This window comes from Dermochelys coriacea, chromosome 2 (assembly GCF_009764565.3).
Source record: "Dermochelys coriacea isolate rDerCor1 chromosome 2, rDerCor1.pri.v4, whole genome shotgun sequence".
NCBI lineage: Eukaryota > Metazoa > Chordata > Testudines > Dermochelyidae > Dermochelys > Dermochelys coriacea.
In genome coordinates, this window is record NC_050069.1 from 154,886,932 (window position 1) to 154,914,062 (window position 27,131).

At 43.0% G+C, this 27,131-nt stretch overlaps 1 protein-coding gene across 1 annotated transcript in view; it reads right to left on the bottom strand.

The window, feature by feature from the left end:
• LOC119851672 (dynein axonemal heavy chain 5-like) overlaps nucleotides 1-27,131 on the bottom strand; it is a 270,620-nt gene that overhangs the window by 141,936 nt on the left and 101,553 nt on the right. The window contains exons 37-44 of the mRNA XM_043508515.1: nucleotides 26,249-26,515; nucleotides 25,902-26,030; nucleotides 25,282-25,497; nucleotides 22,900-23,046; nucleotides 21,364-21,536; nucleotides 20,927-21,105; nucleotides 12,265-12,452; nucleotides 11,184-11,378 (exon numbers count right to left, since the gene is read on the bottom strand). Coding sequence (XP_043364450.1) covers nucleotides 11,184-11,378; nucleotides 12,265-12,452; nucleotides 20,927-21,105; nucleotides 21,364-21,536; nucleotides 22,900-23,046; nucleotides 25,282-25,497; nucleotides 25,902-26,030; nucleotides 26,249-26,515 — 1,494 coding nt within the window. The remainder of the gene's footprint in view (nucleotides 1-11,183; nucleotides 11,379-12,264; nucleotides 12,453-20,926; nucleotides 21,106-21,363; nucleotides 21,537-22,899; nucleotides 23,047-25,281; nucleotides 25,498-25,901; nucleotides 26,031-26,248; nucleotides 26,516-27,131) is intronic.

Sequence of the window (27,131 nt, forward strand, 5' to 3'; positions counted from 1 at the left end):
TTCTGGTGATAATGCAAGGGCAGGGGAATGAATGGATTGCAGCTATGTATCTGTGTGCACATGAGAGAAACATCACAGAAACAAAGAGAAGGCAGCAGAAACCCATGGACAGATAGAGAAAAAATGAAAAGAGAGCTTTTGGGTAATGTGCTAAATGGAGAGTGGCATCGATCAGTGAGCAAAGAAACTGACTCCTGATGTCTGATTACTGCTTTGTCGAGGGATACAAGACTTTGGACATTCTTTGTAAATAAAGAGGATTGCATCAAAGAAATACCTCACTCCTCATCACCAATTTCTCTTCCTAAGAATGGCCCTACTGGGTCAGACCAAGGGTCCATTTAGCCCAGTATCTGTCTTCCGACAATGGCCAGTGCCAGGTGCCCCAGAGGGAATGAACAGAACAGGTAATCATCAAGTGATCCATCCCCTGTTACTCATTCCCAGCATCTGGCAAACAGAGACTAGGGACACCATTCCTGCCCATCATAGCTAATAGCCATTGATGGACCTATGCTCCATGAATTTATCTAGTTCTTTTTGGAACCCTGTTATAGTCTTGGCCTTCACAACATCCTCTGGCGAGAAGTTCCACAGGTTCCTAAAGGAAACAACCTGTAAAACCTCAAATTTTGGCTAACCACTCAGCTGTAAAGGGATAAGAATAATTTTCTCCACACCTTTACACACGCTTCTTAAGTAGATGGTCTCCTAGAGGTGATCATGGTCTCTATTGCCTTTGAGGGAAAGGCTTTTCCTTTCAGTGTCTAGTGCCTTGGTTTGAATTGTCCTGGATTGGTGAGGAAGCGCACTGATGAACCTCGGCTGATAAGTCCTGTTGCGGGGGCAGATTGTTTGGATGGGTCCCCAATAGAGATGCCATGTTGGAGTTCCACAGTCTTCAAGGGTTTTGGGGTTACCACAATTACTGAATATTATGCCTTAACTTTTAAAAATTATTTTTGTATGTTTTTTCTGTTAAAGGATGTGGTAGTAAGGCTGCCTTTGGCTATCTGTGAGTCAGAGCTTCTGTTTCAGTAGAGTTTGGGTCTGCATCTTATGAAGTGCCTGGGGGATTTTGTATTTTTACTCATGGTCAACAGGTTCTCGTGTGGATTTTGCAAGAGGCAAAGTTTGTGAATACGTCATTCAGTCTCTGCTGGGTCCACCATTATTCTGCTGATACAGTCTGCCTTTTAGTTGCTAGTTTCTTTGATGCATGTTGCCTTTATTGAAATTAGGGATTGTTCTGCCCACTATCGTCATTGATGCATGATTTGTTCTTCTCCGTCAACTGTGTGGATACCATTATTGTGTTGTCTGACTCCCGCAGTTTTGACTGAACCAGTAATGGATAGTGTGGTTGTCTTTATGTCAAGGAAATTTATCCTCCTGAGTTTGTTTGGGGGTGATCGTTCCCCTGGAGCTGTTAATATGTGGAGCCCACTTCCAACACTTGACAGCTTGGCATCTATTAGGGTTATTACACAGTGTGGAGAGAAGAGAGGAATTCTCAATGTGTACCTCTATCCACCATCTCAGTGAATCTGAATGTTATTTGGCATGACCAGGGAATTATCCCACTGGTAATAGAAGCAGGGTCTGAAGTTGTCTCATGTGTAATCTTGGCAGGGGTGAGATCCCTATGCATCATACTATTGTACTTAGTAGCAGTAAGCAGAGCAGGACTGATGTATTCTGCTTTAGTCTGATCTGTTTGCTATGCCTTTTCAGTCTGTCTGGAGCCTTCTGTTCAGCTCTGGTCACTTATTCGAATGAGGGATGAAGGGACTCTATTTTAGATTTATATGGTTGGTGTTTCCCTGTTATCTGAGTCCCCTCTGGTTCCTTTGTTGGGTCCAGAGCAAGGTTAGCAATTATTCTTCTAGACTGATATGCAATCAAAGAAATCAGGAGAGAAAATCTCTCTGGAGTATCTTGTTCTAGGTTTACATTATCTGACTCAGAAAGTTGGCCTTCTTCTGAGGATGATGAGATGGATAAGCGCAGAGGAGGCTGCATCCCAGTGCCTGTACTAGTTTGGATACAGGCTATAGATTCCCTATCCTGCTGAAAACTGGTAAGACTGTGGGCTATTGGCTCAAAAACTGTAAATTGCTGATGGCTGTAAGGATCTGTTGTTTGCCAAAGAGGTTCTGAAGAGTTTGTAGGGGAGCTGTGAGGCTGCCATTCTCTTCAGGCTTTGGAGCTTACAGGGGACACATGCATACATTTCAAGGCTGTACTATAGAGATTGAGCAATTATCTATTGGAAGATGAGAGGGAATGTGTCTGTATGTCTGTTCTGAGGTATAAAAATAAAACTATAAAAGTATGTTCTGTTGAAACCTTTTAGATATATTACAGTGCAAATTGGGGAAAGAATGTATATAGAACACCAACAAATTTACTACATAATAGTTTTTAAAGAAGTTATTCAAATGTATTCCAAATATTTTTTGTAAATTTTTGTGGATGTATTAAATATTTATTCTCTACTTAATTGTATTGTTTTCTCTCTCTCTCTCTCTCTCTCAGGCTGACTGGCAGCTGTCATTATCATCTATATTCCAGGGTTTGCATACACAGCTCTGAGGTTTAATTTTGTATAATACTCTTCTGAAAAATCCTGAAAAGATAGAACTTTGGTCTGTGCTTTACTGAATTTAGCATTCTTGACACATTCCATCATCTGATGCAGGACTAGGACATGTGACTTTGCCATTTCTGCAGCTATGATCATGTCATCTACTGTAATTTTAACTCCTTGAATTTTTCTGCTGAAAGACCTCACTTGCAGACTTGATCCCAAATGGCAGATACCAAAAGTGGTCTCTTCTGTGTACAGCTTTATTCAGGTCCTGTAGGTCCAAACATACCTGCAAAGTGCCATTCTTTTTCTTTATGATCTCAAGGCTATTAATGTAAGTGTGTGGCTTTCTCAACCCAGGTTATAATTCCTGCTTTTTCCATCTGGTGCAAGGTATTCTTAAGTCTGTGTAGTACGGTGAAGGATATATTTCAGCACCTTTGCACAACCAGCATTAGAGCCCTGCACAGATACAAAAATGTGTATCCGCATCTGATCTGCGATCCACAAAAATTATGGGCAGGGGTGACCAGTGAAGCTGTCAGGGGGTGCTTGGGCCCCCCGCCCAGGGCAGGTGAAGGGTCCACCGCAGCTCCCCACAGCTACCCGCCCGGCTCCTACCATGACTGGGCTGCGGCTCTGAGCAACGACCCCCACACCCCGGCCGGAGCCATGGGAGAGCCATGCTGGCAGCTGTGGGGGCCTGGGTCCCTCCACCTGCCCTGGAGGGACCCAGGCTCCCCACAGCTGCCAGCGTGGCTCTCCAGCTCCGACCCACAAAATAAACAGAGCAACTTTTTTAAAAGTGGGGAAAAAAACAGAAAAACTCAGGATTTAAGTTATTAGAAACTGAGACATCCCTTCACCCCACTCCCTGCAAGTTAAAATCCTGCTGCTGGCGCAGCCACCTGTGGGAAGGCTCAGCAAGCAGGCAATCAGCCCATGTGGGACAGGGGCGAGTCCTTCTCCAGTGGACTGCGGACCTGGCAGGGGCAGCAAAGGGTGAACGGCCACCTCCGAGGCAAGGCAGGAGCTGCCTATGCACCCCTTGTGCGGAGTGGGGGTGTTGGAGGAAGGGGTGTGTCTGGTCTGGGTTCTGGCCTAGGTCCCTGTCTCAAAGCCGGGAGGCCCCCCGTCTAGTGTCCCTGACTCCCAGACCTCCGCCCAGGATGGGTGAAGGATCCATGCCACAGTTCCTCACAGCTGCCCGCCCGGCTCTTACCATCAGAGCTCTGCATGGATACAAAATTTGTAGCTGCATCCACGCCAATATTTGCAAAAATGGTCCAAGGATATAAAGCGGATACCCACTGATTTGCAGGACTCTAACCAGTATCACCTGGGGATCTGTACAGATGTAATGCTCTCCTTCAAACTCCCAAAGGCCCTCAAATACAATCTTGTATCTGGCAGTCAGGCTTTCCTTGGTCATAGGCTCAGTTACTCCTAGACCATAATTTCAGCAGATTACATTCAGCACTTCAGAGGCTGTAAGTGAGGTATCTTTTCAGTACAATGGTAAAGCTGTAATGGTGGATCTAGTATTCAGTGTCAGCTACTCCTCTTGGCTTTATATAGGTCCCTCCAAAGGAGGGTTGCTTTAGGCAAATTGTTCCATGCTTTTTCCTTGACCTAGGTCACCAGCCATAAGAATAAACTGCCCAAGTACAGGAAGTTTTCCCTGCCCCTTTCTAGGCATTCAGCAGGCCCTTTTGCATACTATGTGTGACAGGGTCAGGCCAGATGGCTATAGGAGAGTAATAGAAGGCAGATATATTAGCCCCAGGCTAAGTAGGTCCTTTTTCCCTGGGTAAGGTAACAGGGAAGGTTCCAGATTAATCAGGAACCTGCTGGAGACAATTAAGACAGGCTGATTAGAACACCTGCAGCCAATCAAGAAGCTGCTAGAATCAATTAAGGCAGGCTAATCAGGGCACCTGGGTTTTAAAAAGGAGCTCACTTCAGTTTGTGGTGTGCGTATAAGGAGCTGGGAGCAAGAGGCACTAGGAGCTCAGAGTGAGAATGTGGACTGTTGGAGGACTGAGTATACAAGTATTATCAGACACCAAGAGGAAGGTCCTATGGTGAGGATAAAGAAGGTGATGAGATGAGGCCATGGGGAAGTAGCCCAGGGAGTTGTAGCTGTCGCACAGCTGTTCCAGGAGGCACTCTAGACAGCTGCATTCCACAGGGCCCTGGGCTGGAACCCGGAGTAGAGGGCGGGCCCGGGTTCCCCCCAAATCCTCCCAACTCCTGGTCAGACACAGGAGGAGTCAACCTGGACTGTGAATTCAGAAAAACAGCCAAGCTGAGGGCTGCCGTGAAGCTCCAAGACGAGCAAATCTGCCAATAAGCGCAAGACCCACCAAGGTAGAGCAGGAACTTTGTCACATACGTCATAGATATTTTACCGCCACACTTGCAACAAACCTTTCTGTATGCAGCACAACTTTGTGGGCTGTGCACCTATGCACAGTGGTGCCCTACTTTATCCAAGTCTGGTTTGTCTCTCTCTTTACGCTTTGTTTTGAATTTCTTTACTGTGAAGGTAGTGTCACTTACCCTTTCATAGTTCTAGGGAAATGAATGACATATGGTTACTTGTCCAGCCCGCTTGTTGGCCATTTTTCTTTGTTGTCTAGCTTCCTAGACAAGTCTCTGCTCTGGAGTAAGGGGAGGATCCATCTTGCCTCAAAGAATCAAACTGCCTTAGTTAGCAAGGGCCAGATCAGATTTTCATAGGTATTTAGACACTCAAAGATGAAGATAGGTGTCTATGGGGATTCTCAAAATCCCCTAAGCAATTTAGGTACCTAACTCTCACTGAAAATCTGGCATCACGAATCCAAACATACAGAACTTACAGGGGGAGAAACATTAGGGGCACCTAAAATAGCTTTTCTGTACTTTGAAGTTCAGTAATTTAGGACTTTCAAGGGCCAGAAGCAAGTGATGTGTCCCATTGCACAGCTGGAACTCTCACCTTTTCAGTTGATATCAAGTTCCCATTACTAGATGGTTCATGAGATCATCATCATCATGTTCCCATTATGCCCCTGGCATTTAGGGCAGCGATGAAGCTCCTCAGTCCTCTCTGTTTCTGGCAAGTCTTTCAGTGGCTCCCCAGCTGTGCCCCAGGTTTTTCAGCTCAGCTCCTACAACTCTTTACCATTTTGTTTTTGGGGCGGCCTCATTTTCGCTGGTCTTCAGGTGTCCATCTTATTGCTACTCTGGTGATGGAATCAGTTTCCAAACAAAGCACATGGCCAATCCATCTCCAGTGCCTCCTGGCAATGATGGTGCTCAGATCCTCTTGGCTGCACTGTGTCAATAGGTCTTGGTTTGAGACTGTTCTGGGCCAAAAGAGATGGAGGATTTTTCTGAGGCATGTTGTATGGAATCAAGACCGTTTGGACATGTCATACTTTCTCATTCCCCAGCATTCTGCACTGTAAAGTAATGTTCAAAGTACGCAGCTCTGATAAATCTTGAGTTTGGTTTTGGTGTTGTATTTTGATGATTTCTAGACTGTATTTAAGCTCTTGAAGGTGTTCCTGGCTTTATTGATTTTGTTCAGGATGTCCTGGCTTGTTCCAACATCCTGGCTGATGGTGCTGCCCATGTATGTGAATGTTTCTAAATTGGTGAGAACATAATCTTCTATCTGTACTGGTGATGGTGAGGCAATATTAAGGATTATGATATCTGTCTTATTGCGATTGATTTTCAGTCCAATTTGCTGGCTGAATGTGTTGAGTTGAGTTGTTTTTTCTTGTATATGGTGTTGGGTATGTGATAGGACAGCGAGATCATCTTTGATGTCCAGGTCTTCAAGGGATGAGAAGAGTGTCCATTTAATGCCTCTTGGCATGTCTTCTGTTATACACTGCATTACCCAGCCAATGGCAATGTTGAAGAGGATTGCAGACATGACACACCCCTGATGTACTCCTGTTTTGACTTCAAAACTGAGCTCACTGTGATCAACACTGTATGTAAAGTTGAAATAAAAGCTTTTGATGATGATGATGATGATGATGATACGGAGAGGGATTCCATATGCCTTCTGAATGTGCCATAGGCCGGTCCTGTGAATGCTATCAAGAGCCTTCTCAAAGTCTATGAAGTTTATGTAAAGCTGCTGTTGCCATTCTAAGCATTGTTCTATTATGTTTCGTAGAGTGAAGTTCTGGTCTGTGCATCCACGCCCTTTCTAAAAACCGGCTTACTCTTTTCCGAGAAAGCTATCAACTGCCTCTGATATAAGTTGGACTATGGTCTTACACAATACTTTGCTTGGCACAGATAAACGTGTGATACAAAGCCAGTTATTACAATCACTGAGAGTTCCTTTCTTTGGTATCTTCACTATAACCCCATTGTCCACTCATTTGGCATTTTTCCCCTTTCCCAGTCTGATGTAAATAGAGTGGCCAGGATAGATGCCGCTAACTCAGGATTTACCTTGAACAGTTCTGCATTCCAGTTATCCTTACCAGGAGCTTTCCCATTTTTTAAAGATTTGATGGCTTGAATGATCTCTTCCTTAGTGGGGGTGTCAGTGTTGATATCAAGATCTTCTTCTTCCTCCTGGATGTTTGCTTCCTCTTTAGGTGGCTCCCTGTTCAGCAATTCTTTGAAATGATCTGTCCAGTGCATTTCTTGTTCTTTTTCTGTTAGTCGGTGGCTTTGTTTGTCCCTGATGAGAGCGTTTGTTGGCGTCTGCTGTTTACCACTGATAAGCCATGTCATTTTGTCGACAGTTCCTTGTTCACTACAAGCAGCTGCATCCTCTGCTTGTGTTGCCAGATTATCAATATAATGTCATTTGTCCGTTCTCACAAGCACATAAGAACATGTTCATGTTCATAAGAATGGACATACTGGGTCCATCTAGCCCAGCATTCTGTCTTCTGACAGTGGCCAGAGCCAAATGCTTCACGGGGAATGAACAGAACATGGCAATTTTGAGTGATCCGTTCCCCATTGTCCAGTCCCAGCTTCTGGAAGTTGGAAGTTTCTGGACACTAGGAGCATGGGGTTACATCCCTGACTATCTTGGCTAATAGCCATTGATGGACCTGTGCTCCATGAACTTATCTAATTCTTTTTTGAAGTCAGTTGTACTTTTGGCCTTCACAACACCCCATGGCAACGAGTTCCACACGATGACTGTGCATTGTCTGAAGAAATACTTCCTTATGTTTGTGTTAAACCTGCTACCTACTCAACCCCCTTGTTCTTGTGTTATGTGAAGGGGTAAATAACCTTTCCAAATTCACTCTCTCCACACTGTTCATGATTTTATAGACCTCTGTCAGATCCTCCCTTAAAAGTTTCTTTTCTAAGCTAAACAGTCCCAGTCTTTTTAATCTCTCCTTGTATGGAAGCTGTTCCATATGCCTAATAACTTTTGTTGCCCTTCTCTGCACTTTTTCCAATTCTAATATACGATTTTTGAGATAGAGTGACCAGAACTGCATGCATTATTCAAGGTGTGGGTGCAAAATGCATTTATATAGTGGCATTATTATTATGTTTTCCTTTCCTTCCATACATTCCGTTACCTTTTTGACTGATGCTGCACTTTGAGTGGATGTTTTCAAAGAACTATCCATGATGACGCCAAGATCTGTTTCTTGAGTGTGAACAGCTAATTTAGACCCCATCATTTTAAAGATATAGTTGGGATTATGTTTTCCAACGTGCATTACTTTGCACTTATCAACATTGAATTTCATTTGCCATTTTGTCACTCAGTCAAGTGAGATCCTTTTGCAACTCTTCACTGTCAGGTTTGGATTCAACAGTCTTGGATTATAAACTCTCTCTTCACATACTCATACACAGTCACAGCATGGCCCTAGTCCCACACTGGGTTATTCAGGAGCTTGCCAGTCTGAATAACACAGATGCACAAAAGCTCTGGTGAGCAAACTATTTAGACAGCTGAGTAAATCCTCTCCATATCACACTATCCAGTGCTCTTCCAGTGCACACCTGTGCTAGGTTTACTACAGGTAAACTAGAAGAGGGGTAGGGAGTAGATAAAAACTGGCCATGGTCATCCAGATAAATTGTTATTCCCCTACCTAAAAGAAGCAGTACGTAGGAACTCCAGCAGGTCCCTCAAGTTAATCCATCACCTTATCTGTAGCAAGCATGTTGGTACAGAAGGAGATGATCATGCACAGGCAGGACAAGCTGGCATACTGTAATGAGCCAGCAGATGGTAGCACTTCCCAGCACCAGAAGGAAGGGACAGCTTGGAACAAACCTCTCCAATGACCAACAGTTCCCTCTGCTAATGGTAGGTACAGAAGGCCTAGCAAGGAGTAATCAGTATACTGTGCATACACACATGGTGCACTGTCCCATAGAGGCCCTCTTGGAGTGTGAGGAACTGAGAAACCCCAGGTATCACAGACAGGACACACAGATAGTGAACAACCACTAACCAGCCAGGAACTTTCACATAGGACACCCATAACAAATCAACAGACAGTATCAGACTCCTGACAAGGATACAGAATCATCACCTGGAGCTGGCAAGACAATCCTCCCAACATACAAGTGACCCAGCCAAATAACCACCAACACATAGAATGTGGTGGTCATTTCAAAAAACTCTGGGGGGCACTCACACTGAAAAGCAACAGCCATCCCTTCTAAGGCTAGACAAAATATTAGGGGTGAAATTCCATATTGCTCACATACAGTTTCCCAGTTCTAATGTCTGTGAGTGTACCTCCCAGTACAGTGGAGAGTACAGTGTCCAAAACAGAAACTAACAGCAACAACACAGACAAACCATTCAGACAAGGAGAAAATCCAGTACAATATCCCACTGAGATTGACCCTAGGGAAACAGGCCAGACCATGTCCAATACAATATCTCTGTAGATAACTGTGTTGCTGACCCCGGAAATGGTGCGTACACACAATATTCCTAAACTTCATGACAAATCTGCACCCAGCACAGGGTTTCTCTGTGACAAGTCATCTCACTCCACAACACCCTCTGACACAGTGAAGCCTTTTCTTCCGAGGTGCTGGAAGATGTCTTTATAGAAAACACAGTCTGGTTACCTCAAAGGTCCTTCTATAAAGCGAAAAGTGGACAGATGGCTGGACCAATAAGCAGGATTATAAGCAATATTTAAATTGTTACCAATTATGCTGGATCAATATATGGGAATGTATGGGAAGTTCACAGACAAGACAGACCCTCTGGCAATATTACAGGAAAGCTAGCAGCTGACATGACCTGTCAGAAAATCAATCTGCAGCAGAGAGCTGCTATATGAGTGAAATTAACCTGAAACAAAAATCAGACTAATGTTGTCAAAAATAATGAGGCAAGGCACTTCACAGAGTCTGGGGGTGGAGTTGTGGGTGGAAGAATTAATACATGGAGAGAGAAAAACATCCCAACCTGTACATTTCTTTTCTCTGAAATAATGGGTGAGATTCACCCCGGGTTGCTCAAATTGTATGCCAAGATAATTCCACTGAAGTCAATGGAGATACCATGGGGTAGAACTGGAGTAATGCAGTGGTGAAGCTGGCCTAATATGACTCTTCAATGGGTCCCAAACTGCAGGACACTAGGCTTTGGCTACACTAGCACTTTTGTCAGTCAGGGCTGTGACGCACCCCCCCCCCCCGACCGACATAAGTTTCACCGACAAAAGCACCGGTGTGGACAGCGCTGTGTCAGTGGGAGACACTCTCCCGCCGACATAGCTACCACCACTCGTTGGAGGTGGTTTAATTATGCCAGCAGGAGAGCTCTCTCCCACAGGCTACACGGGAGTCCTTACAGTGGTGCAGCTGCAGTGGTATAGTTGTGCTGCTGTAAGGTCTGTAATGTAGACATAGCCCTAGTTTGTGTTTTGCCTCAATGTTCACATCTCTTCTCTCTGGATAACTCCCCTTTGAGAGCCCTTGTGGGCATCTAGAGCAGAAAACTCAGAATTCAGCTATTTCTGTAAAGATTCTCACCAAAAACCTGTATCTTTGTCTGCATTTAAATAACTCTCACTAGATAAAATGGTACGTTTCTGGTAACACCCAGCAAGATGTGCCAAACACAGGAATATGATTTCTGGACATTGTAAAATTGATTATAATTCATAAAATTCAATACCCCTTTTTGAATATATATATATATATATATATATATACACACACACACACACACACACAGAAAGACATGCTCCTGTAGCAAATAACTAGAATCAGAAAGAAGAAAAAAGTTTTTAAGAGCAATGGGTGAAAAATTTGGCTTCTACCAACATATCTTGCAAACTGTCCCTGATATTTAATCCCTTAAAGCTTGAGTGTTTAATTAAAAAACAAAACAAAAAAAAACACAAAAAACCCCAAATCAACAACCTTCTGTTAGTGGGTAAAGTACTTTGAAAATTAGAATAACATGATTATTTAAGAACCAATTGCTAGTACATTCTGAACTGTGAACCTAACCAAAAAAACAGGCTTACTCAACTTCAGAATAGTTAGTAATACACACAAAAAGTGCTATGTATTCACTTACAGCAGTGGTTTACTCCTAAACAAATGTTTATTTTACCTGTTTAGATAACTGTTCTTCACAAAGTTTGTAGAGTGTGTAAAATTTTTGACTAAGGATTTGATTGTCTCGGAAACCTGCACTTGCCAGCTTGACTCTCATAATGATACCACGGTCAGGCACCATCATAGCTACTGTACGGAACTGAATCTTTAGATTTTCTGGAAGTTCCTGTCGCCCTGCATAACCAGGATTCTGAAAGACACAGAGTGCAAAATAATAAATTATCACTTAAACCCTCTGCTCACTCTGAGAGCATTTTTTTCTGGATATTACTTAATATAAACACAGGAGTGAGTGCTGAAATATGACAACCAGAGCACACAGCATTCAATTTAATCTAAAATACTGCAGCTCATGCAATATATAATACCACACCCACTATTCTGAGACCACGGGAATATCTAGTAAATGTGTTGCTTTGGCAAATCACAGTAATATTATTAATATTTTTAAAAGTAAACAATTTTAAAATAAAGATAAATGCCTCAATCTTCAATTATGATTGAGGATCACTCAGCACAGCTTTATGCTCCCCTGTTCCTGTACCCATTATGCTGACAGCAGAAGGTATGCACTGCTGCCCTGCCCAGTAGGAATCTTCCAGTGGTCAATTAAACTGGATCTTAGGCAGCTTTGGGCCACCCCTAAATTCTGGAGGACTGACACCAAAAATTCTAAATTCTGATGAAGAGGTTGATGAGACAGACTATAATGGGTCCTGAAAGAGCCGACTGTGTGTCCTTTTTTTCATTCCGGTTTGTAAAAATATTTAGTACTTGAATTTCATCTCAGCCTGACAAGTTTTCCATATCCAATTAAAAAAACCACCCTGAAACATGTGGTGTATGATGGAAATATGAACTAGTATTCAGTACAGCAAGTCCTATGTTCCTATTAGAGATAAGGGCAACAGAGGATGTCAATATTATTTATGACCCTGCACACTATCAGTCAAATCCTGATTGCTTTACTCATACAAATAGTCCCATTGACTACATACAAATAGTCCCATAAGACTATTTTGTGGGTAAAGGAAACAGGAGTCTGTCCTCTGATGCTATGATTCACACAGACATACCATAGTCAGAAATATGCCAAATTCTCTGTCCATGTCAACAACATCACCATCAGTAAAGATGAACTGGGGCTTCTTATTTTTCTTACACTGAAGCACAATATAGATCTGCTGAGCAGCTACTGACAGAACAGGAAGTTCAATGCGATTAAATTCATCAAAGCAACCCCATGCACCCGACTGGGCTAAACCTATGAGAAAATGAGGGGGGAAACCACAAGAATTTGGTTAGATACAGTACATCAGGCCATACATAAAGTACCGTATATTTTGGATTTACAATGTAGCATGAGAAAAAACTAAGAAAATGTGATAAAACATAAAGAGGAAAAACTCAAAATAAATCAGCTTATCCATTAGAACCACCCAAGGAAACACTCCTAATAAAATAGATGTAGGAACACCTTTGCAGGGAATCCCATGCTTTTATAGCTATCATTATCAAAGCCAGGGACTGCTGTAAATATTATATTTATATACAGCACCTGTGGGCAGAAAAAAAGGCCCAACACCCTCTGCAGTGCACAGAGAGCCAAGAGTGCACAGGGCCAAGAACAGGATTGTTTGAGGGGGTTCACTTGAAGTAGAGCTTGGGATCACATCCAGATATCATTGTACTCCTGATAGCACCACAACTGTACTCAGCTTTTTATAGTAACCAATGCACACAGCAAGAACTGAATGGAAAACAGAGTTCTCCTCCTGAAGAACTAACAATCTGAAGTCACACGCCATTACAACAAATGCATGTAACGGGTCATGGAGTGGAATTGTGGTCTGATGTTATAAACCTCTTGGTACAGGTGTACTTTTAAAAGGGTCAAATCCCTCCATTTCTGCATCAAGTCCAAGTCACCAGGCTTGTAGCAGGGGATTTTATAGTTATGGAAGAGGGAAGAAATTCTCCCCAAGTTGTTGCGTGGCAGCGAAGGTGCTGCACTAGCCCCTTCTGCTATTTCACTCCCACCCCAAGAGAGGCAACAGCCAATCAATGTGTGCAGGAGTTGATCCACTCTCTCCTCTCCTCAGCGGTGCAAGTAGAAATCATTTCTTGATGGTATACAGCACTCATGGGAGGGACACAAAGGGGGGGGTACGTGACTTCCCCTTGTGACCCCCTCCTGCCCTACCCCCAACCTGGGGCCCCACGCTCTCCTCATCCCCTCCCTATGATCCACATCCATCCCATGTTACCTGCGGGGGGAAGGGGGAAGCTCTGTCCTCCTTCTGCTGCATCAGAGACTTCTGCTGTACAGACTCCAGGCAGGAGGACTCAGGAGATGCAGCTGCATGGAAGGGCTGGGGGGGTGGGGCTGGGGGCAGTACAGCCAAGCCAGAACTGCTGCTGGTGTTCTGCTCCTTTCCCTGCTGGGAACTGCAGCAGTTCCTCCAGTGGCTGTACTGCCCCCAGCCTCGCATCCCCGAGCCCTGACCTCCAGCAGGGCTGCTATACAGATGGAGGAGATGCAGCTCCGTGGAAGGGCAGGGGGCAGGGTTGGGGGTGAGCTCCTCCTCTATATTTCCGGTACACCATACTAGCTATAAATATCTTACTGGTACGGCGTACTGGACTCTACCACCATACTTGCACCACTGCCTCTCCTCTCACAGCCCACTGCTGCCCATCTCCAAACCTTGATGCACTTGGATAGAGGGAACATTAGCAGGTGGCCCCTGTGGAGCAGCCTCTGTGCAGACTCACTAAACCCTGCCTGCTCTTGTGCAGCAGAATATCCCCCATTCTCCAGCAGGAAGGATCTCCATAGACATCCGGATTTAACCCAAACAGTAGTTTGGAGCTGAAGATAGCTAACTCCTGGTAATAACTGATTGGGAGACCATTCCAAGTATAGAGTGGGGCATGGAGGAAGGTATTACACTGGGAGTGGATAAAGAAACAAGGATCATTGTGCAGTAGAGGGAGTGACCTGGGATGAGATGGGAAGAGAGAAGACTAGGGCTGTAAGCTGGAATGGAGTGGTGGAGTGCTTTAAAGACGAGGACAAATAACTCAAATTGAACACACAAAAAGAGAAGGAGCCAGAACAAAGATTTAAGATGCGGGGAAAGAGGTGAGAGGGAAATGTCATTGGTGGCATCCTTTTGCACAGAGTGTAGAGGGAAAGGATGAGGTACAAAGAGGCCAGATGTTCAGACTGTTATGGTACCCAAGGAGGGAGAAATAGAAAATGTGGCTATTCTGCCTGAAAGACTATTTTCAGCAATTTTTTAATATAGTACTATTTTATATTCTTTGTATGGAATGCTCTATTTAAAAAATGTCTCTAACATGCACCAACTATAAGAAGAAAACAGACAGGGCCTTGTATATGCCACGATTCTGCATATTCATATTCTGTATTTTTTCCCTCCTAGGGTACCTTATGAATGCCATATTATCCAGCCCTTGCCACAGAACTGTCCTACAGAATCTAAGCTTTCGTTTATAAATTTTGTTAGCCCCTATTGTTATGAAAAAATCTTTACAAACATAAACCAACTCTCAAGCTATGTAGAGCTGTCTTCCTGCAGACAGTGTGCAACAATATCGGAGAGTTGTGTGCAGTCCTATTCATCTCCATGGGTGGCTAACAATGAAATCTAAAATGTACAATTCAAAACCTGACTCAGGTTTCTATTTCTATTCAGGAATGGTGCCTAAGCATGTGCTCAATTTTAAGTATGTGCTTAAGTGCTTTGCTTAAAATGGGGAAGGGGAATTTAAGAGCATGCTTAAGTACTTTCCTGAATCAGGGCCCAAATGTCAACTCTGTTAACTACTTCACTGCTGATACGTTTAGCAGAAACATCCAGTTAATATGTTTATCCCACAATGCCAAGCTGCCTCTGAAAACCTCAAATATCCAAAACCCAAAATACCCCAACCCAGCTGCCAAAACTTCCAGCTTTAGCCCTGAGAATATCTAACGCTGTTACTCACTGTCCATATAGAAACATGCAGTATATTGAAAGCATTGAGACAGTGGAAATGGAATTTAATAGCAAAATAAAATTCACAAGGGGTTTTATACTGGGTATATTTTTCCTTTTTGTATTTAATTTAAACTCTTCCTTTTTAATTTAAACAAAGCTGCTACAAAATTTTTCATCTGTTGCACCAAAGTGCTGAGGAATCCAGGGCCCTTCTGCAGAATTTAGGTCTAACTTGTCCCAGATTACATGGGGCGTAGAAAACATATGTCTCACACATATATATACTAGCCAAATCTATGATGAGATACAATAACATTGGCTTTGGCAGGCCACATTTCACTTTATTAATTAAGAACCTATTTTAACTTCACCACTGGAGCTTTTAAAGAGAACATAACAGAACTAAAACTCAGAGTCTTATAACTGGTTAGGACAAAAAAGGTTAAACACATCAGGAAACCTACTCCCTGCTCCTCCCCACCCTAGCCAGCAGACCTTTATCAACAAAGCATATGTCCTACAAGAGGCATTAGTGGCTCTGTGATGTTGAACTATAGTATGTTCAGGGTTCTCAAATTTTTCATGCCAATGTTTGCCACACAGGTGAAATAAATCAAGGGCTGATTTTATAGATTCTGCAGAAGCTGTTTTCCCACAAAATTCCAAGAAACTGAAAATACCCAGTTTTTTGTGCATATGCATTTACATACACACACAATATGTTAATATAGACTGCATGTAAAATTGCATTCTTTGAGTGAGAGCATCCCTTTGGTTTTAAAAACTGTAGCAGGGGATTGTGGGAAGAAATCTTTATGAGGATTTCATCACAACATCCCATGGAAAGGAGGGACTGACCTCTGCATAAAAGGCCACAACCTGGCACATCTACATAGAAGCCCAATGCTTCTACAACAACTCTGGGCCCCAGCAGGCTGCTCCTTGTAACTCTGGCTGCAGTGACTCCTAGGACTCCAGAGGGAGACTGTAGAAAAGTTATTACAATTTTGGGCTATATTATCTTTTCCAGGTTTCACCACAAACCTGGACACACTGGATGATGTGCAAACCCACCTGGCCCACCCAGTTTTCTCCCCACAAGTTTACACTGCCAGGTCTACTTAGGGTCCACGTGTGTGCCAGGGTTGCAGTGGAAGAAAACCATGCCAAAGAGTGGCTGAGCCTCCTTCTGGGTAGAGAGGGGAGATCTTTCCACAGAGGGTCCTCATCATGTGTGGATCTAGGGAAGGGAGATGATCCAGAACTTTCATTGTATCTTGTTTAGCTTGCCCATGTGAACAGCTAACTCTTCTCTAATGTGATAGCTTTTTTAAAGATAAGATGGAGGCGATTCCCCACAGTGCTACACTAGTTTTATGTCAGTGAAATTCCATTAATTGTAATAGTGGTATACTGGTGTAAATTGGAGGAGCATAGTGAGGAATCCAGCTCATACCTTTATTTGGCGGAATTCTTTTTTCTTACTTGGCTTTTGTGAGCACATAAACAGGCACTAAAGATCCAATCCTACCCCTTTAAAAGCAGTTCAAAAACTTCCATTTTCTTCAGCGGTGCAGGACTGGATCCCTTTCTGAAGTATTTTTCCTCTATGTAGATAGAGAATTTGATGAGTTTTCAAAGATCCAGACAGAGTTAACACTGGGGATGGATTTGGCCCTACATGTTTTCTGCTTTAAGTGACATACTTTTATTGCAAGTTATCAGGTTCCACTCTAAAAACTATTTTTGCAACAATGATCACTTTGGGGAAATAACAGGAAAAAAATAAAACATGCAATTCTTTAACATAAGTGTATGTTGCTGGATATAATATTGACATTTTATGTATACTGTGAGCTGTGTATGAAATTATCTTAAAATTACTTTGCCTTTACAATGGTGAAATTCAGTTCTGGTCAGATTTTTTTTCCCTTTGGGAGGAAATAATAATTTGTTTTGTATTGCCACCTGCTGGAAAAGTTGAGAGTGCCTAAGAATTGGGAGGCCTGACTTTCAGAGGAGCTGAGCATCCCACAACTCCCAATGAAATCTGGCCCTTGCAAAATAATTTCACTTGTGCAAAAAAGGACAGTGTGAGGGGGTGTCTACCCCACATAAGGCATGAGTAGGAAAAAGGGGCCAATTAACCCCATGATAGGCCTGGAAGAGAGTCAAGACTGATAAGGCCTAATAGCTGATGAGGCCCAGCCAGGGGAGGAGCTAGAATAGGCATGAAAAGAGAGACCAACCAGGGGGCGAGCAACTGAAAGAGAGCTGGTCTAAAGCTAATCCCCGAGATGAGCCAAAAGGAGGCAGTAAGTAGTAAATGCCATGACAATTTGGTAGCAAATACGTGTATGACAGTTGCCCCTGGTATAAAGGGAGCGTGAGAGGCCATAGTAGCAAGTTTAGAAAAAAAGAGAAGGCCAGTATACCCTTCTGAACTGGACACCAGCATTTTCACTCCGTTTAACTGAGGAAGAAAAGCAACCAATGGGGATCCAGGCACTGCTTACACAGGTCCTGCAGAACCAACAGAAACAGCAAGGCTATTTAATGAAACTGGTGCAACAGCAACAATATTTTTTTAAGATCCTCCCCAAAGTGAGCAAAGGCGGAAGAAGCTGGGAGCGGAAAAGAAGTTCCAGGGCCAAGAGGCTGGTGACCAGGCTGAGAGAGTGTTATGCCTGGGGGCAGAAGGGACGCCTGAAAAGGGAATGCCCCTACATATAAGGGCAAGAAAACTAGTCATGAAATGAGGGATGTAGGAAAGCCCCAAAAAGTCCCAGCTGCTGAGGGAGTAGGAAAAAAAAGGGACCTGTTTTTCCTGTGGAGAATGGGGACATGTGAGGAGGCATTGTCCCCTCAAGAAAAAAGAAAGTAGTCAAGAACAGGGCATAGAGTCAGTAAAGGAACAGAAGGAAGAGCCAGCGGCCCACTGTATGTGCACAGTGGTTGTAGAGAAGGCGTGGGAATTGTGAGGACGGAAGGTGAAGAGAAATTGGATGGAAGAAAGAGTCCCCAAAAGACAAAGTTAAATGATCCTGGGAATAGAGCGGGAACTCAAACCCTGATCAAAAAGGTGGTGGGAGAATCTGCGGAACAAGGGCAAAAGCTACAAGAGAAGTTAGTAGCTGCAGAGCAAGCTTTGCAAATTGCTTTGCAAGACTTAGTATTTCAAAGGGATAAGTATCAAAACACAATGGAGGAGAAGGGTAGATTGCTTCTCATGGTGGACAAGCTGGAGCAGGACTGAGATGACCAGTGGGCCCAGCTCCGGCAACTCCAGGGGAGAAGGCATCCGTATTCCTGAGGGTTACAGGGTTACCTTGGAGGGTATGTGATGGGGGTCTACCCCACACAAGACCTGAGTAGGAAAAAGGGCCAATTAACCATAGAGGAGAATCAAGACTGAGACAGTCCAATAGCTGATGAAGCCCAGCTGGGGGAGGAGTTTGGATAGGCATAGAGAGAGAGAAACCACGGGGTGAACAACAGAAGCAGGGGGGCATCAGACCAGTTGAGAGCTAATCCCCAAGAGGAGACACAAGGAACAAACTCTGTGACAGACAGGCACAGCAAGTGAACTGCCAGCCCTCTAGGACATTAGAGCCATATTAATTACTAGGAAATATTCCGGTAAATTCACGCAACATATGATGACAGTGCTTGAATCAGGTTTGGAAGCAGCCATTATTTTATGTAGAATAAAAAACAACTGAAAGAAACAAATAAAAAACAAGACTACACAGAGGCCATTTGTCATTTACACAATCATCCAAGGGGACGTCAATGCAATAGCAGGTGGAAAGGAGGGTGAGAACAAAAAGTATGTGGGAAAATTCAGTAAAGGTTGAAAAGCCCAGATGGAGTCATACTTGAAGCTGTGGAGGTGCAGAGAAGTGCAGCAGAGAGGATGGGGATGCAAAAGGAGGAGAGGAGTGAAACAGGAAGTATTCAGAAAAGATGAAGGAAAGAAAGGGGAAGCAGTTAGGAAACAGAAGGAAAGAAGAACAATCACATATCAAGACAGCAGAGAGAATGGCAGACAGAGAGGATTCATTAAGGAAAATAGAGAAAATGGGAATAGTGGGGAAGGAAATATAAAGGAACAAGATGGAGAGAGGACAAGTCACAACTGGTGCTTAAAAGGAAAATGGAGACTACAGAAAAGGAAGGTAACAGAAAAGGATGGAAGATAGAACACAGTCTCTTCAGAAATTAATTATTTCCAGCATCAGCTGTGTACAGTAATGTCATCAATTAGAAAATGGAGAAACAAATACACTATAGCACATGTGTGAAAACTCACTCATGAACTGGCAAATGTTCTTATTTACAGGAGTCTCTCTGACTGGGCAGTCTAGCATTACTGTTCTGTACTGCCTTGCAAGAGACCCAAATGAGATTGTTCCTACCAGTCTATCAGCTGTGACAAAGCTCTGTCCTTGCCTCTGTGGGTCCTGCGTTTCCTGGCGGATTTCGCTAGCCTCAGAGGCTCACTGTGACCCTCCATGTAACCCTTCTTTCTCTAGAAACAAGGGTCACAGTCTACTGAGCCATTTTCATCATAAGCCAGTGAGGGAGGTGAGGAGAAGTTATCCTTCCTTGCACAGTCTCTGTTGTCTCCCAGTCTCAGTGATTAATCAGGGGCAAAGGTGGGGGAGGGAGGAGCCCGGGCCCACCCTCTACTCCAGGCTCCAGCCCACAGACCCTAATAGTATCAGCTACGGTAGCTGACCTTTTAGAAACATGACATGTACAATTCCCTGGGCTACTTCCCCCACAGCAGCCCTCATTTCCTCAAGCTCCACTTCACCCTTACCTCACGGCCTCCTTCCTTGTGCCTGATATGGTGTGTACTACTCAGCCTCTCCAGCAGCGCAACTTCCTCCCACAGCTCCTGACATGCACTCCCACCTGACTGACTGGGAGGCTTTTAACTAGTTTCAGCCAGCCCATGATTGGCTTCAGGTGTCCCAATCAACCTAGCCTTCTCCCTGCCTTCTGGAAAGTTCTTAATTGGCCCCAGGTGTCTTAATTGACCTGGAGCAGCTGCCATTTCACTTATCCTGGTACAGGGATTTGTTTAGCCTGGAGCTAATATATCTCCCACTACTCTTCCATAGCCATCTGGCCTTGCTCCATCACACAGCATTGGGGTGTGCAGTGTAGGGGAGTGGGATGGGGAAGGTTAGGATTCTTGGAGAACACCACCTGAGTGCATGATAAATATCTATCATATATTACAGGCACTGAAACAATGCTAAATGTAGAGGCACATGGCCTGATTCTACTCTTACTTATTACGGCAGTGTCACTACATTGACTGCAGTGGAATTACCCTGATTTACACCAGTGTGACTGCAATGAGAATCAGGTTCATAGACCAGAGTGCAGATTAGTTGACTTTCAGCGCATCCACCAGTTGCCACTGAGACCCAATTCAAAGTCTGTGGAAGGAACTGTTTAAAGCATAGAGCTCTCCGAGCAGAAACTGAAATAAAAGAAGGGCAGTGTGGAGATAGTACGGCTCTCTTATTTGTATCCCCAATTATTTATTTTTCCATCAAGCTAATCTTAAGCAGGCTGCTTCTGCGCTTCTTCATCCTTCTGCTGGCTGTAGACAAAGCTCACTAACCATAGGTCATTCTATTGTTTCAGTCTTACTCCACACAGAAACGCATTTTTCTTTTAACGGCTAAAATGAACAAACAAAACAGTGTCTTACCTTTATAAATACGACCTAGGCCTCTGTAGTCCATCTGGTCTGAACAATTAAAGACAACAACGTATTTTCCCAGACATTTGCCCATGTCTTTAGTTGTCTCTGTTTTCCCAGTACCTGCGGGTCCTGCTGGAGCACCACCCATACTCATTCCCAAAGCCTGAGCCAATGTGATGTAACATCTGGAGACAGATTGGAAAACAGCATTAATTTTTCTTCACTGTTATCTGCCCGATGTATAGTGACTAAGTGTAGTAACTGTTATATAAATCTGGGGGTGGGAAAGGAAAGGGAATTTCTTCCTTTTAGTACAGCTTGGTAACTCCCATTGGTGTTAATAGTAATTGGTACATATCAGGGGACAAATCCTGCTTTTCCTTTATGTTGCTGGGAGTAGGATTTTGCCTCCAAAGTGGATACTATACTCCTAGTGTGATCACCTGTCCGTTAAAGGAGTTATAACGAGTCTGTCTGTACAGCCTAAGTATTCATTGCAGTAGCTGAACTCCACATCAGTGATTTGGATGATGCATTTGTCCACATCTTCAATAAAGTAAAACCTGGATTGTTTTTGCCATTCAAAGTCAGATGGAGATTTAATATTCATACGGACCTGTAACAAAAGCACAAAACCATTAGTGTATATACTGTAATAAAAAATATGAGCAGAGAAAGTGACATATCTTAAAGTGTCTGCTTTCCATTTCCATCAATAGGTCAGAAAAAACACAATAGGATTAACCAATTTCCGAAGGGTTAATATACAGCAGACTTCAATAATACTTGACATTGAATTAACCAATATGAAATACACATTCAAAAATACTCATAAAAATTAATGAAAAATGATGGGGACAGGAAAAAGCCCCAGGCATCATACAGAACTTGGCACTTTGACTTCTAGCTATCATCGTTAGTTCTTTATACTTTCCTTTCCTTATTTAGAAACTCATTTGGTATTTCTCTCTGTGCAGTATATAAATAATTTAAACAATACATATCCCCCTGAATTACTGCTCTTAGTATGCAGGACGTTTCCTTCAACCTTTTTTTTTTTTTTGCTTCCAATTTCTTAATCATTGTCTCATGTTTTCATATTATCTACTATAGGGAAGAGTGTGATGCCCTTAAAATTTTAAAAGTAAATCTGTGTAAGTTATTGTTTATTCCTCTTCTCAAAATACATGAAACCCAGCTTCTTTAATCTTCCAGAAGCCCTTGCCTCAAATCAGGAAGTGGAGACAGGGGCTGGAAATCACAAAGCTCAACTAAAGCTAAAAGGGAACATATTTTTGAAAAACTCCAATGATGTAAAGTCTTAAATTTTGAATCACAGGGTAAGGTCAACAGTGCTTTCCCCTTAGCAAAGACAGTTCTTGTATGCTGAAAAACAGTAATAATTTTAAAAAGGAAAACCCGCAGTTTATGAGTCTGACTCTGCAAACTGATCCACATGCATGCACCCTTCCACCTGTGTGGAGTCCTGTTGACTTCAATGGAATTCCACAAGGGAGTAAAGATCTGTGTGTGTGGCTCTATTTGCAGGACTGGACTCTAAAGTTGTATGTTGTGAAGCCCTGGCCCCACTGAAGTCAATGGCAAAACTATCACTTCAATGGGGCCAAAAATTCACGCTATGTTTTTAAGGCCCCAGTCCTGCCATTTGTTTCATGTGGCTGGATTGCTGTCCCTGGAGAAAGCCACAGTGAGATCAATAGACAGCCATCAATAGTCTGCCCATATGCAACTACTTGCAGGATCGGAACCTACATTTTTCTTAGTGAATATGTTTATGTTTTCACCAACAAATAATTCATTACTGCAAACAAATAAGATACTTGTAATGTAAATCTTTTAAGATGCAGTTAGAAAAGACAAACCCAGATAGCATGCAACTGCATGACAGTACGAACAGCAGAGTTAAACAAATATTTTAAAATGTTTTTCAATTAGAGAGCACTTAAAAAAAACCTCACCAAATCATCAAAGATATCCTTTTGATGTACATGAATAGTGATTAAAGTCTCATATTTTGTGCGCTCCATCCTTGTCAGATTACGTGTTGTCATGTCAATCAAATCATTTAAAAGGTCCAGAAACTTCTGATTTGTTGTGTGCATGACCTTTCCAACACAGCAAGAGAACAGAGTTATATTAATACAAACACCCTTTGCTCTTTCAGTTTCTAGAGGATGAACAGTTGCAGACATTTACAAATATATATCCTCTGTTTTAGTTACGTTTTCCTCCAGCCTCACTTTGTATTAACTAGAGCTGCAATCCTGAATAAAGAGCTACTAGAGCATACTCCCTGAGCCCCTGTGGAGTCCCAGTGACTTTAATGGGATGATACATGGGCTGAGGGGTCTATGCTAGCAGGTTCCAATGCAGGACAGTGGCCTAATATAGTACACCTCACCTTTACCTGGTAGAGTGTTTGTATTGTGTCCTCGTCAAAAGCAATTAAGCTATCAGACTTCAGCCTTTGGGTACTAAACTATACACATCAGTCAACCAATATGTTCACTTTTGGGAAACATGAAGCTGGGATTCTGACTCTGTCCTTAATACCATGGTAGCTTTCAGAGGAAAAAACTGGTGTAAGGGACAATTTAAATGAGCCTGAAGTAACACTTTATTTCTGCTACAAGAGACTATGGAATAAAATATTCTGACTTCTTACGATTATAACAGGGGCTCCAATCCTGCAGCTGCGGCATAAGTTGGACCCCTGTCGATAACTCCAAATGGGATTCTGTGCAGGCCTAGGGGTGATGGAGTAGTTTGCAGCACTTAGGCCACAGTGAGTGCTTTGAACACATGAAGGGATGATCATACTGGGGTTTGTGGGTTTTTTGAGGATATTTGCAGACCCAGACCTATTCCATATGCTGAGGAAAACTACAAATAAATGTTTTTTTAAAGGAGGAAACAGACAAACAAAACCAACAAGAAATTTTGTTTGCCAGTGACGTTTGATTCTAGATAAATTAGCTGCAATGGAACAAAAACTGGGCCCATGACCTTTTTGGCTTTGCATGATGTAGAAAAATGGGGGGGTTAAAGTATTTCCCCCCTAGTCTGGAGTCTTGTCTAGTTTAATTTTAGCCAGTAACATTACAATATGGTATGCTGTTTTCTTTAGCTTTTTTCTGTGTTTATTTTCATGATAGGACAGTGTTACTAGCTCTTAGCTTGGTCCTACTGCAAATGTTCCTTATGCTGCTGTATTAGTACTCTTGGGCTATGTCTACACTGGCAATTGAATGACAAAACTTTTGCTTTCCGAGGTATTAACCCCTTCCCCACCCCGAAAGACAAAAGTTTTGCCGCAACAGGTTCCAGTGTGAACAGCGCGTTGTCATCAGGAGCGCTCTCCTGCTGACAAGCTAACCCTGCTCATTGGGGGTGGAAGGTTTTTGTCGTCAGAAGAGCCGGCAAACAGCGGCTACACTGAACGACTTTTAGCGGCATGGCTGTGGTGACACAGCCATGTCGCTAAAAGCTGTGTAGTGTAGACGAAGCCTTGAGCACTCCTCTGAGTTGCCTTCTCACATGCCTCTATATAAAGTTCCAGAGGAGAGGCACTTATCAAAAACATCTATGGTGCTGGAAGCATCTTTCCTGGGCATAAGGTGGAACCAATCCCCCACCAAACTTGCTCCCGTGCTCCCCCTCCCCCTAAAAGAGGGGGAGGACGCTAGCACTGTCCCCTAAAGCAGCTCCATGCACAAGCTGCTATTCCCCTATACTGGTGGCTCTCACTTCCCCCAAACCAGTTTTGGGATTATAGTAGATGATGACACTCCCTTGACCCTAAACTGCCCATTGTTCCCTCCCAAAGCTTGTAGCCACTGACAAGAATGGGGGGATGGGACACAACATTAGAAACTGTTTTAAAGTTAGTTTTAAAGCAAGTGAGGATTGACCTATCACTTCCTGTCATACTCCTTTCCTCACTAGTTCACAGCATCAGAGGTTCTGAGCAGTGCCGCTCCATCAGCGCCAATATGGACAGCTGATGGAAGCAGGTGGTGCACAAACCCTATAAGCTAGACCCTCAGCTTATGTAAATCAGTGTCTTGCCGTTAAGATATGCTGATTTACCCCAGCTGGGGATTGGTGCCATGTTACCAGTTGTCAGGATAGGTAGCGCAGTAGTGCAAAGAGCATACACAGAGGATGCTAATACTGTGGGTTAGTATCATCACCCTACATATCGATATGGAGGAATTTACGGGTCATTCCAGTTACTTCCTTTTTATTTTGTCATTTTCTACCTTTTTTTTTAACTTGCACAGAGTGCACTGATCTAAACCATGTTTTTAATTAACCCCCAAAGATTTGCTAAATACAACCTTTTTGACTGTTTTGGCACTGTTTAGCGCATCCTCTGCATCTCTGGTCCAAATCATTTGAATTCCCAGAAGACCTATTTGTGCAGGAAACGTTGTCTGAAAGTCATACAGCTTAAATCCTGAATCACTAATGGCTATAGATGCCTGTCTAATGATAGAGTGTATTGTTTTCTTAATCCCATTCAGCAGCTGTCCTAGCCAGAATTCCACATTACCCTGGAAGACAAAAAAAGCACTTTTAAAGTAAACTGCTCCAACCCAGCAAAAACTCCACAGAAGACATTTTCTCCCCAGGGCTGATGTTCCCATTTCCCACTTTTCTATTCTCTCATCCTCACAGTTGTGCCTGACCCATTCTTCCACATGCAGAGTGATGGATTTAGCAACTTCAGTGCTGCAGGGGAGACAACTAGAAGGGTTGCTACAGAATAATACAAGCCCTTCCATCCTCCCTCTGGAGCAAAAGCACTTTGCCCCTCTACTGGGCAGTTGAAGGGTCTCTACTTCAGATTCTCAAATGGAAGCATGCTTTGGTACTGCATGGAAGTGGGCCAGTCCCTTATTACACAGATTTGCTTTAAAGTAGCGAATGAAAAAAGCAGAATATATTCTTCTATTACCTGAGCTAGAACAGGCTCAATAATATTGACTTGTTCTCCTTCTTGAGATTCAAATAATAAAATCTGGTCATAGTTCTTTTCGTGAAATCCCACTCGGTTAACATTGTCAAACAGACTCAGTAAATGTGCCTAGAATAAACAAACACCTGATCAGCCAAATACAACCCATAAAATGATCTACGATGTTATTTTTAAACTGCATCAAAACCTGCAAGTTTAGAAGGCTAAATGGATCTTTCCACAAATAAACAAACTTAGGTCAATTCAGTAACAAAAGGAAATCATTTAACACTGACTATACTATTCAATACTGACTATAAAGGGGGTTACTGCTACATAATTTATACCTGAATAGTGTGTGAATCTGATGCCTGACCAAGGATTTCCAGAAGTGCAGGATCAGATACAAAGAAAAATCTTGGAAATACTAATCGTTTCTTTTCCAAATACCCAGTTAATGATTTCTGACATATTTCCAGTTGTTCCAGCAAATGTGGTAGTAGCTGTGCCAACGTCTCATCTCCAACACAGCACTGTACTATGTTTGATGTCTCATGAGCTCTCTGAATAATCTTCTGCCAAGATTTATCAATGTTCTGAAACCTCTTGGCTTCCTGAAACACATTACAAATGCATTAGCTATTCCTGCTGCTTCCCAAAATGCTGAAAAATAAAAGTATCCAATAAATGAGTCTGATTCTATTAGTCAGTACGTTCTTTGGATGGTCAACATTATGCATAGTCTATTGGTGGATATCAGGAACAAATGGGCCATGCTGCCAGCCTCCATTGTCCACTTATTATATTTTCAAACAAGTACCATTGTGCTTTCTCCCATGCTGTCCCTCACATTTGGGAGCACTCCTCGTAAATATCTGCCAAGCTATCTCATTATCTTCCTTCGAATTCCCCCTTAAAACTCTCCTTTGTTGTGATGTCCAGAAAAAACTCAACAGTTAGGCTGCTGGTGCTGAGACCACTGCCTATCAAGCTGACCCGCATTGTCTCATTGTTTCCTTGGACTCCCACATCAGTATCTATCTGTTGGCTCTTGTCTTATTCTAGGACCGTAAGCTTTGTGGGGCAGGGATAAACTTTTCTGTTCTGTGTTTGTACAGTGCCTAGCATAACAGGGTCTTTGTCTGTGATTGGGGCTTGTAGGTTCTACAATAATAAATAAATAATAATAATCAGACACAGTAATAGTTTAATATTCACTTTGCTGCTTGT